This window comes from Bombina bombina, chromosome 8, assembly GCF_027579735.1.
Source record: "Bombina bombina isolate aBomBom1 chromosome 8, aBomBom1.pri, whole genome shotgun sequence".
Classification (NCBI taxonomy): domain Eukaryota; kingdom Metazoa; phylum Chordata; class Amphibia; order Anura; family Bombinatoridae; genus Bombina; species Bombina bombina.
Window position 1 is genome coordinate 34,736,369 of NC_069506.1, and position 18,782 is coordinate 34,755,150.

Sequence of the window (18,782 nt, forward strand, 5' to 3'; positions counted from 1 at the left end):
CAGTCCGTAGATGCAATTCTCCTTGTCACATAAGCCTGTGACATCATCCATGCTACATTACCCAGAAAGCCTTGGGGTGGTGAGGATGGATGACGTCACACAGCTCCACAGAGAGGACCACAGCTGGGCTGAGCTGCTTTGTTTTACTTGTGCAGATGTAGAATCAGCGTTTGGAGCAAATTTATTTTATTTGGAGTGCCCCCTTTTTTTTTTAGAAGGTTGGAAACATGTTGATTCTTGAAGTTCTGCCTCACAGACGTGGCTTGTATGAGCTCATTAAAGGCCATAAACTTTGGAAATGACCACCAAGGTTCAGAAGTTTAACTCAGAGGTCTGCACCAATAAAACTCTCAAGGGAAATCCTATTAAATATTTCTATCCAAAGCACCCACTCAACTGGAATGTGCCCTGGAAATTGGTGGGTGATGGTTACTAATCTGAATGCCTTCTCTCTTTATTCTCATCATGAGCTGCTTACTCCAAGGCTCTGGCAGCTTGTGAAGTGATCTTGCCAGTATTCCTACAGCAGCTGTTCCTCACATTCCTGACCCATTCCTCACGCCAACATCCTGGCAGCTGAATGTTGTTCCCACCAGGTCTAAACCGACCACCCCATTGCAACGTGTTGGCTTTAAATGAGTCAGTGGCAGACATAGGACAGACACAGTGGAGGGACTAACAAATAACGTCACCTACAACCAAAAATCCCATGGTAGGGTCCATGAGGCTACATGAGGCAACATTATATAGACCATCCTCAGAAACATTTGATGCAAGCATTTGACTTTATTTTTGAATAGCTCATATTGAGTATTAAATAAAAGCAATTAATAATTTATAATATTAATTACATTTTGAAAACAATGGTTGAACTATCATTCTTGAATTTAAGAGTATTTACATTTTAAAGGGACGTTAAACTCAAAATGTAGTTCTACATACAATGTATGCTGTGCTATATATTTTCATTATTTATTGTCTGCCTTATCTATAGAATAACCCTGAAAACTGTAGATTTTCCAATAGACACACTTACATTAAACATATTGATTGCCTGATCAGTGCAGGAGGCCATTTAGATGTTTCCTCTCATTGGCCACCGCAAGAAGATAAAATAAGCATACTTGGTAAACATACTTGAGGCTTTTATATGGATTTGTCCCCCAACTACACAACAATGTGCATTATGGTAACAAAAGGACAGTTTTAAATGTTTTTTTGGTTTCCAGTGCAGTGCTTTATTACTAATGTACACTATGCATAAATAAAAATGACTTTGATGTCTGTTTAAGCTCCTTAAGAACTATTCAGAAACAATTATCTACTGCCTACTATTATGAATTATTATTGTTATATTTTTTATCTCTTTTTTTAAACTTTATTTATAATTATCTGATTGTTGCAAACTATACAAAATAACAACCACATTATCAGGTAACAAACATTTTTACCAACCTTGTAGGTGGAGCAATAGGTATAATGTAGGTGGAACCATGACAAGTTATTCAGTGGGTGTGTTATGGGTTGGGTTTGACATGCCATGTGTGGGAATGGGCGGGTCTTGAGCAGAGTCTGAGTTTCCCATTGGAAACTGGGACATTTGTCTTAAAGAAAAAGCTACATGATGGAGGGCAGAACAGAGTTTACAAACTGCAACAATCCCACCGTATGCACAACAGTTGGGATCTCTGCACTAGAAAAATGTGATCATACAGAGAACACAGGAATGGAAATGCATCATGTCGTAGAACTACCCCCATATACTGCTGTCCTAGGCACAGACATATAAGGCACCAACATATATGGCTTAGACCATTTGTCCAAGTTTGTTGTATGTAAGAATCTGATGTACTTTGAGCACATTTTCTATAAAGAAATGTTTAAAGTGAAAGTATTTTCTTCGCATAAGAGAATGTTTCTACATTACCCATTGTTTTTATTTATAAACGCAGGTCTGGTTTAGCAACCGCAGAGCACGTTGGCGGAAACAAGCAGGGGCTAATCAGCTGGCAGCTTTTAACCACTTATTGCCAGGTGGATTTCCTCCCACCGGAATGCCAGCACTTCCTCCTTATCAACTGCCTGATACATCTTACCCAGGGGCAAGTCTAAGCCAAGGTTAGCATTGAAATTGGTTCCATTATTTTCCATGCCTGTTTAGAAAATGCAAATGCCTATTGCCCCATGTGACTTTATGCTATGATTAAAATGAACTTAAAGGACCAGTCAACACAGTAGATTTGCATAATCAACAAATGCAATAACAAGACAATGCAATAACAGATAACAAGACAATGCAATAGCACTTAGTCTGAACTTCAAATGAATAGTAGATTTTTTTTCTGACAATTTTAAAAGTTATGTCTTTTTCCACTCCCACCTCCACTGTGACAGCCATCAGCCAATAACAAATGCATACACGTAGCATGTGACAGCCATAAGCCATTCACAAATGCATACAGACTTATTCTTGCACATGCTCAGTAGGAGCTGGTGACTCAAAAAGTTTAAATATAAAAAGACTGTGCACATTTAGTTAATGGAAGTAAATTGGAAAGTTGTTTAAAATGGCATACTCTATCATAATAAAGAAAGTTTAAATTTAATTGAGTGTTCCTTTTTAAGGGACTTGAAACCCAATTTTTTCTTTAATATATCAGATAGATCATGTAATTTTAAACAACTTTCAAATGTACTTCTATTATCAGTTTTGCTTCATTCTCTTGTTATATTTTATTGAAGGAGCAGGAGCGCACTACTTGGCGCTTGCTAAACGCATTGGTAAGCCAATGAAAAGAGGTGTATTTGTGCATTCATTAATCAGAAACTAGCTCTCAGCTCCTGATCGTACTTAGGTATGCTTTTCAACAAAGGATACCAAGAGAAAAAAGCAAATTAGAAAACAGAATTAAATTGGAACATTTTATAAAATTATATGCTCTGTCTGAATTATTAAAGAAAATGTTTGGGTTTTGTATCCCGTTAAAGGAACAGTAAACACCTTGAGATTGTGGATAAAAAAATGTTTAGTTTCATTTAATGAAACAACTTTGCAATATACTTTCAATATTTATTTTGCCCCTTTTATGTAATTTAGCTGTGAAAATTGAGCAATTTCTGATCCTCATACCTTGAAATGCACTAAGTTTGACTCTGCTACATATCAACCACTAATTAGATTTATCAGATAACAACTGCAAAACAATGCATTTTATACTAACTTTATGACAGTTTCTAGCCTTGATGTCCTCAGACTCAAATGAACAGTCTACGCTAGAATTTTTATTGTCTAAAAAGATAGATAATCCTTTTATTACTCATTGCTCAGTTTTTCAACACGGTTATATTAATACACTTCTTACCTCTGTAATTACGTTGTATCTAAGCCTCTGCAGACTGCCCTCTTATTTCAGTTCTTTTGGCAGACTTGCATTTTAGCCACTTAGTGCTGACTTATAAATAACTCCACTGGAGTGAGCACCATGTTATATATATATGGTCCACATGAACTAGCACTGTATAACTTTTAAAAACTGCCAAAATGCACTGAGATAAGAGACGTCCTTTAGGGGCTTAGAAATTAGCAGGGTTTAGCTTTCAACAAAGAATACCAAGAGAGCAAAGCAAATTTGACGATAAAAGTAAATTGGTAACTTTCCAATCTGAATCATGAAAGTTTATTTTTGACTAGACTGTCCCTTTAAGCCCAGTTTTGCTTCTCCAAATAAGGAAAATGGTGGGTGGGGTTTGACAATTGCTGTAAAAAGGGTGTTAAAGCCAAGGGACACTGAACCCAAATTTTTTCTTTTGTGATTTAGATAGAGCATGACATTTTAAGTAACTTTCTAATGTACTCCTATTATCAAATTTTCTTTCTTCTCTTGGTATCTTTATTTGAAATGCAAGAATGTAAGTTTAGATGCCGGCCAATTTTTGGTGAACAACCTGGGTTGTCCCTGCAGATTGGTGGATAAATTTATTCACCAATAAAAAGTGCTGTCCAGAGTTCTGAACCAAGAAAAAAGCTTAGATTCCTTCTTTTTCAAATAAAGATAGCAAGAGAACGAAGAAACATTGATAATAGGAGTAAATTAGAAATTTGCTTAAAATTGCTGCTCTATCTGAATCATGAAAGAAACATTTTGCGTTCAGTGTCCCTTTAATATGTTATATAAATGTTAAGACTTGGTTGACATGTTATTTTATAGCAACATCATTACAAGGTTTTTACTGTCCCTTTAAAAATATATCTTACATATTTTAAGTCTAAAGAGTACACTTAAAGGGACAGTAAACACCTTGTAATTACAAGACATTTCTGTTGTGTTGTTATAAATTGGATACCAACAGGCCCATTTATCAAGCTCCGTACGGAGCTTGAAGGGCCGTGTTTCTGGCGAGTCTTCAGACTCGCCAGAAACACAAGTTATGAAGCAGCGGTCTAAAGACCGCTGCTTCATAACCCTGTCCGCCTGCTCTGAGCAGGCGGACAGGAATCACCGGAAATCAACCCGATCGAATACGATCGGGTTGATTGACAGCTCCCTGCTGGCGGCCGATTGGCCGCGAGTCAGCAGGGGGCGGCGTTGCACCAGCAGCTCTTGTGAGCTGCTGGTGCAATGTTAAATGTGGAGAGCGTATTGCTCTCCGCATTTAGCGAGGTCTTGCGGACCTGATCCGCAGTGTCGGATCAGGTCCGCAAGCCCTTTGATAAATGGGCCCCCAAGAGAATGAAGCAAATTTGATATCAGAAGTAAACTGAAAATTTGTTTAAAATTGTCTACTCTATCTGACTCATGACAGAAAATGTTTGAGACCAGGTGCTCTATTCCCATTGCATCTGGGTACCGACTCTAACTTGTGTTCTTTTTGCAGATGGGGGGAGCACAGTTCATAGACCGCAGCCTCTTCCTCCTTCCTCTATGCACCAGGGGGGTCTATCGGCTACGGCTGATTCTAGCAGTGCCTATGGGGCCAGACACAGCTTTTCAAGCTACTCAGACAGTTTTATTAATCCAGGAGGCCCATCCAACCACATGAATCCTGTCAGCAACGGCCTCTCCCCACAGGTAAGCAGGAAGACACCGTTATGATATATTTGTATTGTGCAATTGATTGGATGATCATTCACTACAAATAAATGCTACTTACCAGATGTTTAGAATCTTATTTAAGTCAGATTTCATTATATGTTTGCACTCTTCAGCTGAACTGTCCACTGATGCAGCTAATTGTGACCCTGCCTCATTGTGTCCTTGTATTATGGATTTTATTGAGACCAAACAGATTTAGAACTTTCATTTCAGGAAGGATAGATCATAGATCATCACCTCTTACTGACTATACACCCCCTTGTACATCCGCATAGATCATCACCTTTTACTGACTACACACCTCCTTGTACATCCTCATAGATCATCACCTCTTACTGACTATACACCCCCTTGTACATCCTCATAGATCATCACCTCTTACTGACTACACACCTCCTTGTACATCCTCATAGATCATCACCTCTTACTGACTATACACCGCCTTGTAGATTCTCATAGATTATCACCACTTAATGAAGATACACCCCCTTGTACCTCTTGATAGATCATCACCACTTACTGACTATACACCCCCTTGTACCTCCTCATAGATCATCACCACTTACTGACTATACACTACCTTGTACCTCCTCATAGATCTTCAGCTCTTACAAATCATACACCCTGTACCTCCTTATAGATTTACACCTCTTACTTATCACACACCCCATCATATTAATCATAGATCCTTACCTCCTACTGATCATATATCTTCTCCACAACCTTCTTATAGATCATCATGTCTTACTGATCAAACACTCCCCTCATATTTTCTCAAAGATCATTACCTCCCACAGATTATACACCCTCCTCCTTTTCACCTTCATTGATCATTGCCTCTCACTGATCATATACCCATATGCGGTACCTCTTCACAGATCATTACCACTTACAGATCACACACCCTCTCTCTGTACCCCCTTATGAACCATCAATTCCTACTGATGATACACCCTTTCCCTACACCCCTCAAGATCATCCCCTTTTACAGCTTATAGACCATCACCCCACACTGATCCACCCTCTCTCTGCACCCCATAGGGTATCACTCCGTACAAATCATTCACCCTGCACACCTCATAGAGCATCATTCCATATAGATTATTCTCCCTTTTTCTGCACCCCTCATACAGAATCACCCCATGCAGATCATTTACCTTCTCCCTGTACCCCTCATGGATAGTATCTCCTTACAGATTACCTTTATCTCCCAGTTTACATTATCATCTCTATACAGAATATCAAGTGGACTGGATATTATACACTTCTCATCACACCTACATTATAACACAGGGATCTTTATATTATTTTCCATTTATAGTGAATATGATTGTACAGTATAACTTCCTTTGTTTAAAAAAATATATACCTAAAGTAGTTTATGAGATATAATACATTAAATTAAATCCATACCATTTTAAGCTTTTATGATAAGCAATTCATTTCTCCTGATACCCACACCAGCTCTGCTTGGAGTCTGTGTTTATCCTCCCAGCTAGGAGGAAACTATTTGCAGGATCAAGCAGAGCTTCTTAACTTTATCTGACATCAACATTAAATATAGACTTCAAAAATCCCAGAGTGGGGTCGGTGTGCTTATGGAGACACTGTTTATCAGAGATAAGTAATTAAGCACCACATTGAAAATACATCCATAAAAATAAATGTTTATAAGAATTTAAAACTATAATTTTTTAGGAAAACTATTACAGGGTTTTGCAATTGCAGAGCAGTCCAGCGATACACTCATTTAAAATCATTTTGCATTTATTTAACTGGTCTCCAATGCTGTGGCCAATCAAAGGCAAAATGCGAATGAGAAGGTGCACTAATCTAACGGCGCAGAACATAAGGCAAACTACAAAATACAACAGCACAATTTGTAGAGGTAAATTACAGGTAAAGCATACAAAATAAAGAGCTTGTTAACTGAATTGTATTTTCACTTTGTAAAATGGTATGGTTGATCTAGTTCTGAGTTTAATTTTAATTGATGGGTCTGAATATTTGGTGATTGAGGTGTGGTGGCATGTAATTATTTATGTTAACAGTAGATTTCAGTAGACTTTAGAAGATTTGGTTGAAATAGTTGATATGATATTTTCTTTCATAATTCTTTCAAGCCCTTTCTCCAATTGTCTTCATAAAAACAGGTTTGGTTACAAATTCTTAACTTGGGTGATTTAAAAAAAAACAGGGGGGGGAGTGTTGTACATTCTGAACTCCATGTGTTTGTGTGTGTAAATATATATATATATATATATATAAAATAGACTTGAAAAAGGAAGACATTCTTCAGAAAGTATCATTGCTCAATGCAATATATTTTGATATATATATATATATATATATATATATATATATATATATATATATAAATCTTTAGCTACCAGAGAGACCTGCATCACATTGTCTTATTATTGCCAATATGTAAGTATTGGGATGTAGATTCCAGTGTTTGCTCAGTAGTAACTGACTCATTCCTACCACAAAGATCTGTCATATGCTCTGCCTGCCATTCTCTCTCTCCCCCATTCGCTTTCTCTTCGAAAGCGATGCGCTTATAATAAGCATTTAAAATGAGACTTGCTGGGTGCGGGTGGGGAACTGCAAGAGACATTAAATACAACAAAATTAGAAAAAAAAAACTGATGCAAATCATTGGTAAAGAGAAAATTATGTGCAATTACCCAGCGATACTGGGCAGCTCGGCCCACCCTAGACCAACAAGATCTCATTAACAGGCAGAAAATACGATTGAAATGGTGTGTAAAAGAGCTGAGAAATGAATTTGAATGCTGCATTTGTCCACAATTACCCCCTCGTTCACACATATTTTATTGCAATTTTTTTATTCTTCTTAATCTTTCCATCCCTCAAAGCAGATTGGCGACATCCTATCATTACAGAGGCTGAGAGGAGCAAGCATTAAGGATTTTGCTTCTCTGAAAGTGAGTCCTGCTCCTTGCCTCTCGTCGGCTGCTGCGTGTGGATAACAAAGCTTGCACGGCTAGGACAGAGATTACAGGCCATGGTAGCGTTTTTTGGCAATTTAATGTTTGCTCTCTGTGTGCTTCTGATTGGCGAATGTCAATGAAGTGCAGAGAACAAAAGCACAAATTTATACATTTTATATAACCACTTCAGACCAGTTTATTTACATGATGGTAATAGAAGAAGAATCATATGACTTTGACTAGAACAGTATTTAAAGGATTTGTTGATTTCAATGATTCATAACATTTTTAGATAACATACAGGATATGTGTGCAACACTAGCTGGTTGACTAATTCTTTAGCTGCGAGATTAGCTGCGTGACTCAATAGTAAATTGTCCTTTGATCATAATTTTAGCTGGGTGCTCCATTCCTTAAAGGGACATAAAATTAAACAAACAATAAAAACAAAGAAAATGCTCTACCATTTTAGAGCATTTTATTTTTGCTCTGTTGCTTGCATGTAATTATGTGTTTAACCCCTGCAAAGGCTTTAAACACACAGGGCTTTAAACACACAGCTCTCTCGCTAGAGCGCTAATTGCGCTAGAAGCAAACTTTTTGCATGTATCAGGTTGCGATCGTATTACAAGGTGAATGTCAAAAATTTTCGATCTCCCGCTAACTCAACGTATGAAAAAAGATGAACTTACAATATAGTGCACGTGATAACCTATTCCCCCATAGTAATCAATGGAGCAAAAAAAAGTGGGGGGGGGAAATAACACTCAACTTGCATGCAAACAAGATCGCATATACTCATGTGCGCTAACCGGTCAGGAAAAGATGAATATTTTACATTCCAATGTTCTTCACATACAGGAATATGTTCTATTTATTCATAAATACATATTTCTACATATATCTGATGGTATTTTGGTACAATATATATCTATACCTTTATAAATAGATGATTATATATAGGTATAAATATATACAGATATATAAATTTAGGAATAACTATTTATAAACACTTAGAACATATTCTGCAAATTACTGCAATGCACTTATATATATGTTTATATATGTGTACATATGTATTTATGTGTTTATGTATGTGTGTAAATACATATATGCACATATAAATACATAAATAGATATGTACACACACACATATATATATATACTGTACATATTTAGACATCTATATTTATGTATCTCTATGTTAAAGCTCTTTTTTGAGACCTCATATGTTTGAGCCCTTATAACTTATGTGTGCAATATTTTTTTTAAATAATTTTTATTAGATGGTGTTATTATAAATGTAACCGTACTTTGTAATGTATTTTTGATGTGTTTTGTGAGACTTTTTTGTTTCACTAAACAATTTACCAGAGCTCTCAGGACACACTAGACTCAACGAGCGTTAACTTGAATTGCGCTCATGTGATCGCGTTTACTTGCAACTTCTAATACCAGTGCAATTTAACCTGTGTGCAAACCCGATATCGCTTGTGCACAATATTTAGCTGATGATCATTTTTTAGTAATATGAATATTTCCATTGTAATATCAGCCTAGTGACCAGCTCTCCAATAGTATATACAGGGAGTGCAGAATTATTAGGCAAATGAGTATTTTGACCACATCATCCTCTTTATGCATGTTGTCTTACTCCAAGCTGTATAAGCTCGAAAGCCTACTACCAATTAAGCATATTAGGTGATGTGCATCTCTGTGATGAGAAGGGGTGTGGTCTAATGACATCAACACCCTATATCAGGTGTGCATAATTATTAGGCAACTTCCTTTCCTTTGGCAAAATGGGTCAAAAGAAGGACTTGACAGGCTCAGAAAAGTCAAAAATAGTGAGATATCTTGCAGAGGGATGCAGCACTCTTAAAATTGCAAAGCTTCTGAAGCGTGATCATCGAACAATCAAGCGTTTCATTCAAAATAGTCAACAGGGTCGCAAGAAGCGTGTGGAAAAACCAAGGCGCAAAATAACTGCCCATGAACTGAGAAAAGTCAAGCGTGCAGCTGCCAAGATGCCACTTGCCACCAGTTTGGCCATATTTCAGAGCTGCAACATCACTGGAGTGCCCAAAAGCACAAGGTGTGCAATACTCAGAGACATGGCCAAGGTAAGAAAGGCTGAAAGACGACCACCACTGAACAAGACACACAAGCTGAAACGTCAAGACTGGGCCAAGAAATATATCAAGACTGATTTTTCTAAGGTTTTATGGACTGATGAAATGAGAGTGAGTCTTGATGGGCCAGATGGATGGGCCCGTGGCTGGATTGGTAAAGGGCAGAGAGCTCCAGTCCGACTCAGACGCCAGCAAGGTGGAGGTGGAGTACTGGTTTGGGCTGGTATCATCAAAGATGAGCTTGTGGGGCCTTTTCGGGTTGAGGATGGAGTCAAGCTCAACTCCCAGTCCTACTGCCAGTTTCTGGAAGACACCTTCTTCAAGCAGTGGTACAGGAAGAAGTCTGCATCCTTCAAGAAAAACATGATTTTCATGCAGGACAATGCTCCATCACACGCGTCCAAGTACTCCACAGCGTGGCTGGCAAGAAAGGGTATAAAAGAAGAAAATCTAATGACATGGCCTCCTTGTTCACCTGATCTGAACCCCATTGAGAACCTGTGGTCCATCATCAAATGTGAGATTTACAAGGAGGGAAAACAGTACACCTCTCTGAACAGTGTCTGGGAGGCTGTGGTTGCTGCTGCACGCAATGTTGATGGTGAACAGATCAAAACACTGACAGAATCCATGGATGGCAGGCTTTTGAGTGTCCTTGCAAAGAAAGGTGGCTATATTGGTCACTGATTTGTTTTTGTTTTGTTTTTGAATGTCAGAAATGTATATTTGTGAATGTTGAGATGTTATATTGGTTTCACTGGTAAAAATAAATAATTGAAATGGGTATATATTTGTTTTTTGTTAAGTTGCCTAATAATTATGCACAGTAATAGTCACCTGCACACACAGATATCCCCCTAAAATAGCTATAACTAAAAACAAACTAAAAACTACTTCCAAAACTATTCAGCTTTGATATTAATGAGTTTTTTGGGTTCATTGAGAACATGGTTGTTGTTCAATAATAAAATTAATTCTTAAAAATACAACTTGCCTAATAATTCTGAACTCCCTGTATAACATACCAATATACGTTTAGTTCTGTCCCTTTCATTAGATACTTCTATTAAGTAAGCTCTTGAATTTGACAATGGCATCAAAGAGATAAAAATAAATAAATGCTCCCAGATGGAGCTGCGCTCATTGGCCACTGCCACCTGAAATCTCACCTTACCTGCTCCGAATAATCTGGTGACCCATATTTGGGTGCCAGCTTATGCTGATCCCTTCACCAGAGGTGAATTTATCAATCTCTAGCCTTGTGACATTGAAAAAATTCAAAGGATGTAATGTTACATTGTAATGTTCTGACAACGTCATAGCCCTACAGGGCAGTCAAATACAGTGATTCACTTCCTTTAGGTGTGAGCGGTACTGGACAAGGAGTTCAGCATTCATAAGGTCATATACTTCCACCCCAACAATTTTAGCTTTTTTTTTTTTTTTGCTTCATCTACTTCTCATCTAACACTTTGGGGCATATGTATCAAGCCCCGTATGGAGCTTGATGCCCCGTGTTTCTGGCGAGCCTGCAGGCTCACCAGAAACAGCAGTTATGAAGCAGCGGTCACATAGACCGCTGCTCCATAACCTGTCCGCCTGCTCTGAGCAGGCGGACAGACATCGCCGGAAATCAACCGGATCGAGTACGATCGGGTTGATTGACACCCCCCTGCTGGCAACCTATTGGCTGCGAGTCTGCAGGGGGCGATGTTGCATTAGCAGCTCTTGTGAGCTGCTGGTGCAATGCTGAATACGGCGAGCGTATTGTTCGCCGTATACAGCGAGGTCTGGCGGACCTGATCCGCAGTGTCGGATAAGGTCCGCCAGACCTTGATAACTTGGGGCCTTGGAGTGGTCTTGTACCTACACACACACACACACACACACACACACACATACATACACACACACACACACACATACACACACACACACACACACACATTTGACAACTAGAGGTAATTGATTTTGGAATAAGCATTTGAATAATATAAGAGTTCGAAGGCATCCTGCCATAGATCTACCTATCAAAATATTCTGCCCCGTAAAAAAAGTTCTGCTTCCCTAGACACAGGCCTAGAGGATTTACATGATCGAATATGCCCCCTCCCCCAGTCATTGGGAAATAGTAACATATATATAACTATAATAAAAATGTGGTTTACTTTCTTTATTATTTAGTTATTAGAAGTACCCAGGCCAACAGACTCGTTCAAAATACCCTACCCCACTTCACTTTCAAATTACCTGCAACACACCTTACCCCACACCCAGATAAAAGTAGATCTCCAAAGTCCTACCAAAGAAGGCCCCAACATTCTCAGTTCTACTTTTTCCTGGAGGCTGCAAAAACTAGTGCAAAGGGACACGTATGAGCCATGGACCCCCAATTTGCCAACCCTGGAAAAGGTCACATTACACAGGCTTTTTTGCAGACTTACATAGAAAACCAATATATAGAATACTTTATCCTAAATTGATTAAATATTACAAATGACTGTCTTGTGTCTTTGATTTGGGGTTGCTATAGTCTTCTGACTAGCTCATTTCTTGATATGCCTGCAATTAAACATTTCCCATAATCCTGTGCATGATTGACAGCTAAACAAAAACTGTGTGTGTATAATATCATTTATTTTTGTTTGTTTAGATGTATATTTATTTGCATGTATAGGTATCTATACCCAGAATTATATATTTACAGAAAGCAAATAAGTTATGGTACATTACATTCTCTTTGTACTTTGCATGTATTAGCATTAAAGGAACACTAAAGTAAAAATTCAGATAGAGCACACAATTTTAAATAACTTTTCAATTCATTATTATTATCAAAATGTGCACAATCATTTTATATGCAGACTTTCTTAGGCACCAGTTTCTACAGAGCATGTGCAAAAATTCACAGTATATATGTATATACACAAACCTGAATCCATATTCTCAAGTGCGCTAACCCGACATGAAAATATGAATTTCTTTCATGTAATTAGCAAGAGTCCATGAGCTAGTGACGTATGGGATATACATTCCTACCAGGAGGGGCAAAGTTTCCCAAACCTCAAAATGCCTATAAATACACCCCTCACCACACCCACAAATCAGTTTTACAAACTTTGCCTCCTATGGAGGTGGTGAAGTAAGTTTGTGCTAGATTCTAAGTTGAAATGCGCTCCGCAGCAGGTTGGAGCCCGGTTTTCCTCTCAGCGTGCAGTGAATGTCAGAGGGATGTGAGGAGAGTATTGCCTATTTGAATTCAATGATCTCCTTCTACGGGGTCTATTTCATAGGTTCTCTGTTATCGGTCGTAGAGATTCATCTCTTACCTCCCTTTTCAGATCGACGATATACTCTTATATATACCATTACCTCTACTGATTCTCGTTTCAGTACTGGTTTGGCTTTCTACTACATGTAGATGAGTGTCCTGGGGTAAGTAAGTCTTATTTTCTGTGACACTCTAAGCTATGGTTGGGCACTTTTATATAAAGTTCTAAATATATGTATTCAAACATTTATTTGCCTTGACTCAGGATGTTCAACGTTCCTTATTTCAGACAGTCAGTTTCATATTTGGGATAGTGCATATGAATAAATCAATTTTTTCTTACCTTAAAATTTGACTTTTTTCCCTGTGGGCTGTTAGGCTCGTGGGGACTGAAAATGCTTCATTTTATTGCATCATTCTTGGCGCGGACTTTTTTGGCGCAAAAACTTTTTTTCTGTTTCCGGCGTCATACGTGTCGCCGGAAGTTGCGTAATTTTTGACGTTTTTTGCGCCAAAAGTGTCGGCGTTCCGGATGTGGCGTCATTTTTGGCGCTAAAAGCATTTAGGCGCCAAATAATGTGGGCGTCTTTTTTGGCGCTAAAAAATATGGGCGTCACTATTGTCTCCACATTATTTAAGTCTCATTATTTATTGCTTCTGGTTGCTAGAAGCTTGTTCACTGGCATTTTTTCCCATTCCTGAAACTGTCATTTAAGGAATTTGATCAATTTTGCTTTATATGTTGTTTTTTCTATTACATATTGCAAGATGTCCCAGATTGACACTGAGTCAGAAGATACTACTGGAAAATCGCTGCCTGGTGCTGGATCTACCAAAGTTAAGTGTATCTGCTGTAAACTTGTGGTATCTGTTCCTCCAGCTGTTGTTTGTAATGAATGTCATGACAAACTTGTTACATTACCTGTTGCTGTTCCGTCAACATCTAATACTCAGAGTGTTCCTGTTAACATAAGAGATTTTGTTTCTAAATCCATTAAGAAGGCTATGTCTGTTATTCCTCCTTCTAGTAAACGTAAAAGGTCTTTTAAAACTTCTCATTTTTCAGATGAATTTTTAAATGAACATCATCATTCTGATTCTGATAATGGTTCCTCTGGTTCAGAGGATTCTGTCTCAGAGGTTGATGCTGATAAATCTTCATATTTATTCAAAATGGAATTTATTCGTTCTTTACTTAAAGAAGTCTTAATTGCATTAGAAATAGAGGATTCTGGTCCTCTTGATACTAAATCTAAACGTTTAAATAAGGTTTTTAAATCTCCTGTAGTTATTCCAGAAGTTTTTCCTGTCTCTGATGCTATTTCTGAAGTAATCTCCAGGGAATGGAATAATTTGGGTAATTCATTTACTCCTTCTAAATGTTTTAAGCAATTATATCCTGTGCCATCTGACAGATTAGAGGTTTGGGACAAAATCCCTAAGGTTGATGGGGCTGTCTCTACTCTTGCTAAGCGTACTACTATTCCTACGGCAGATAGTACTTCCTTTAAGGATCCTTTAGATAGGAAAATTGAATCCTTTCTAAGAAAAGCTTACTTATGTTCAGGTAATCTTCTTAGACCTGCTATATCTTTAGCGGATGTTGCTGCAGCTTCAACCTTTTGGTTAGAAGCTTTAGCGCAACAAATAACAGATCATAATTCTCATAGCATTGTTAATCTTCTTCAACATGCTAATAACTTTATTTGTGATGCCATCTTTGATATCATTAGAGTTGATGTCAGGTATATGTCTCTAGCTAATTTAGCAAGAAAAGCTTTATGGCTTAAAACTTGGAATGCTGATATGTCTTCCAAGTCAACTTTGCTTTCCCTTTCTTTCCAGGGTAATAAATTATTTGGTTCTCAGTTGGATTCTATTATCTCAACTGTTACTGGAGGGAAAGGAACTTTCTTACCACAGGATAAAAAATCTAAAGGTAAATTTAGGTCTAATAATCGTTTTCGTTCCTTTCGTCACAATAAGGAACAAAAGCCTGATCCTTCATCCACAGGAGCGGTATCAGTTTGGAAACCATTTCCAGTCTGGAATAAATCCAAGCCTTTTAGAAAACCAAAGCCAGCTCCCAAGTCCACATGAAGGTGCGGCCCTCATTCCAGCCCAGCTGGTAGGGGGCAGATTACATTTTTTCAAAGAAATTTGGATCAATTCAATTCACAATCTTTGGATTCAGAACATTGTTTCAGAAGGGTACAGAATTGGCTTCAAGATAAGGCCTCCTGCAAAGAGATTTTTTCTTTCCCGTGTCCCAGTAAATCCAGCGAAGGCTCAAGCATTTCTGAAATGTGTTTCAGATCTAGAGTTGGCTGGAGTAATTATGCCAGTTCCAGTTCTGGAACAGGGGCTGGGGTTTTATTCAAATCTCTTCATTGTACCAAAGAAGGAGAATTCCTTCAGACCAGTTCTGGATCTAAAAATATTGAATCGTTATGTAAGGATACCAACATTCAAAATGGTAACTGTAAGGACTATCCTGCCTTTTGTTCAGCAAGGGCATTATATGTCCACAATAGATTTACAGGATGCATATCTGCATATTCCGATTCATCCAGATCACTATCAGTTTCTGAGATTCTCTTTCCTAGACAAGCATTACCAGTTTGTGGCTCTGCCGTTTGGCCTAGCAACAGCTCCAAGAATTTTTACAAAGGTTCTCGGTGCCCTTCTGTCTGTAATCAGAGAACAGGGTATTGTGGTATTTCCTTATTTGGACGATATCTTGGTACTTGCTCAGTCTTCACATTTAGCAGAATCTCATACGAATCGACTTGTGTTGTTTCTTCAAGATCATGGTTGGAGGATCAATTTACCAAAAAGTTCATTGATTCCTCAGACAAGGGTAACCTTTTTAGGTTTCCAGATAGATTCAGTGTCCATGACTCTGTCTCTGACAGACAAGAGACGTCTAAAATTGATCTCAGCTTATTGAAACCTTCAGTCACAATCATTCCCTTTGGTAGCCTTATACATGGAAATTCTAGGTCTTATGACTGCTGCATCGGACGCGATCCCCTTTGCTCGTTTTCACATGCGACCTCTTCAGCTCTGTATGCTGAACCAGTGGTGCAGGGATTACACAAAGATATCTCAATTAATATCTTTAAAACCGATTGTACGACACTCTCTGACGTGGTGGACAGATCACCATCGTTTAGTTCAGGGGGCTTCTTTTTTTCTTCCGACCTGGACTGTAATTTCAACAGATGCAAGTCTGACAGGTTGGGGAGCTGTTTGGGGGTCTCTGACAGCACAAGGGGTTTGGGAATCTCAGGAGGTGAGATTACCAATCAATATTTTGGAACTCCGTGCAATTTTCAGAGCTCTTCAGTCATGGCCTCTTCTAAAGAGAGAATCGTTCATTTGTTTTCAGACAGACAATGTCACAACTGTGGCATACATCAATCATCAAGGAGGGACTCACAGTCCTCTGGCTATGAAAGAAGTATCTCGAATACTGGTATGGGCGGAATCCAGCTCCTGTCTAATTTCTGCGGTTCATATCCCAGGTATAGACAATTGGGAAGCGAATTATCTCAGTCGCCAAACGTTACATCCGGGCGAATGGTCTCTTCACCCAGAGGTATTTCTTCAGATTGTTCAAATGTGGGGACTTCCAGAAATAGATCTGATGGCTTCTCATCTAAACAAGAAACTTCCCAGGTATCTGTCCAGATCCAGGGATCCTCAGGCGGAAGCAGTGGATGCATTGTCACTTCCTTGGAAGTATCATCCTGCCTATATCTTTCCGCCTCTAGTTCTTCTTCCAAGAGTAATCTCCAAGATTCTGAAGGAATGCTCGTTTGTTCTGCTGGTGGCTCCAGCATGGCCTCACAGGTTTTGGTATGCGGATCTTGTCCGGATGGCCTCTTGCCAACCGTGGACTCTTCCGTTAAGACCAGACCTTCTGTCACAAGGTCCTTTTTTCCATCAGGATCTCAAATCCTTAAATTTAAAGGTATGGAGATTGAACGCTTGATTCTTAGTCAAAGAGGTTTCTCTGACTCTGTGATTAATACTATGTTACAGGCTCGTAAATCTGTATCTAGGAAGATATATTATCGAGTTTGGAAGACTTACATTTCTTGGTGTCTTTCTCATCATTTTTCCTGGCATTCTTTTAGAATTCCGAGAATTTTACAGTTTCTTCAGGATGGTTTGGATAAAGGTTTGTCTGCAAGTTCCTTGAAAGGACAAATCTCTGCTCTTTCTGTTCTTTTTCACAGAAAGATTGCTAATCTTCCTGATATTCATTGTTTTGTACAAGCTTTGGTTCGTATAAAACCTGTCATTAAGTCAATTTCTCCTCCTTGGAGTTTGAATTTGGTTCTGGGGGCTCTTCAAGCTCCTCCGTTTGAACCTATGCATTCATTGGACATTAAATTACTTTCTTGGAAAGTTTTGTTTCTTTTGGCCATCTCTTCTGCTAGAAGAGTTTCTGAATTATCTGCTCTTTCTTGTGAGTCTCCTTTTCTGATTTTTCATCAGGATAAGGCGGTGTTGCGAACCTCTTTTAAATTTTTACCTAAGGTTGTGAATTCTAACAACATTAGTAGAGAAATTGTGGTTCCTTCATTGTGTCCTAATCCTAAGAATTCTAAGGAGAGATCATTGCATTCTTTGGATGTAGTTAGAGCTTTGAAATATTATGTTGAAGCTACTAAGAATTTCCGAAAGACTTCTAGTCTATTTTTTATCTTTTCCGGTTCTAGGAAAGGTCAGAAGGCCTCTGCCATTTCTTTGGCATCTTGGTTGAAATCTTTAATTCATCATGCTTATGTCGAGTCGGGTAAAACTCTGCCTCAAAGGATTACAGCTCATTCTACTAGGTCAGTGTCTACTTCCTGGGCATTTAGGAATGAAGCTTCGGTTGATCAGATTTGCAAAGCAGCAACTTGGTCTTCTTTGCATACTTTTACTAAATTCTGCCATTTTGATGTGTTTTCTTCTTCTGAAGCAGTTTTTGGTAGAAAAGTACTTCAGGCAGCTGTTTCAGTTTGATTCTTCTGCTTATAATTTCAGTTTTTTTCATTATAAGATTTAAACTTTATTTTGGGTGTGGATTTTTTTCAGCGGAATTGGCTGTCTTTATTTTATCCCTCCCTCTCTAGTGACTCTTGTGTGGAAGTCATTATCCCATACGTCACTAGCTCATGGACTCTTGCTAATTACATGAAAGAAAACATAATTTATGTAAGAACTTACCTGATAAATTCATTTCTTTCATATTAGCAAGAGTCCATGAGGCCCACCCTTTTTTGTGGTGGTTATGATTTTTTTGTATAAAGCACAATTATTCCAATTCCTTATT

The 18,782-nt window shown here is 38.3% G+C and overlaps 1 protein-coding gene across 3 annotated transcripts in view; it reads left to right on the forward strand.

The window, feature by feature from the left end:
- PAX7 (paired box 7) overlaps positions 1 to 18,782 on the forward strand; it is a 162,517-nt gene that overhangs the window by 98,235 nt on the left and 45,500 nt on the right. For all 3 annotated transcript variants that reach the window (XM_053690271.1, XM_053690270.1, XM_053690272.1), the window contains exons 6-7: positions 1,953 to 2,118; positions 4,876 to 5,069. In XM_053690271.1, coding sequence (XP_053546246.1) covers positions 1,953 to 2,118; positions 4,876 to 5,069 — 360 coding nt within the window. The remainder of the gene's footprint in view (positions 1 to 1,952; positions 2,119 to 4,875; positions 5,070 to 18,782) is intronic.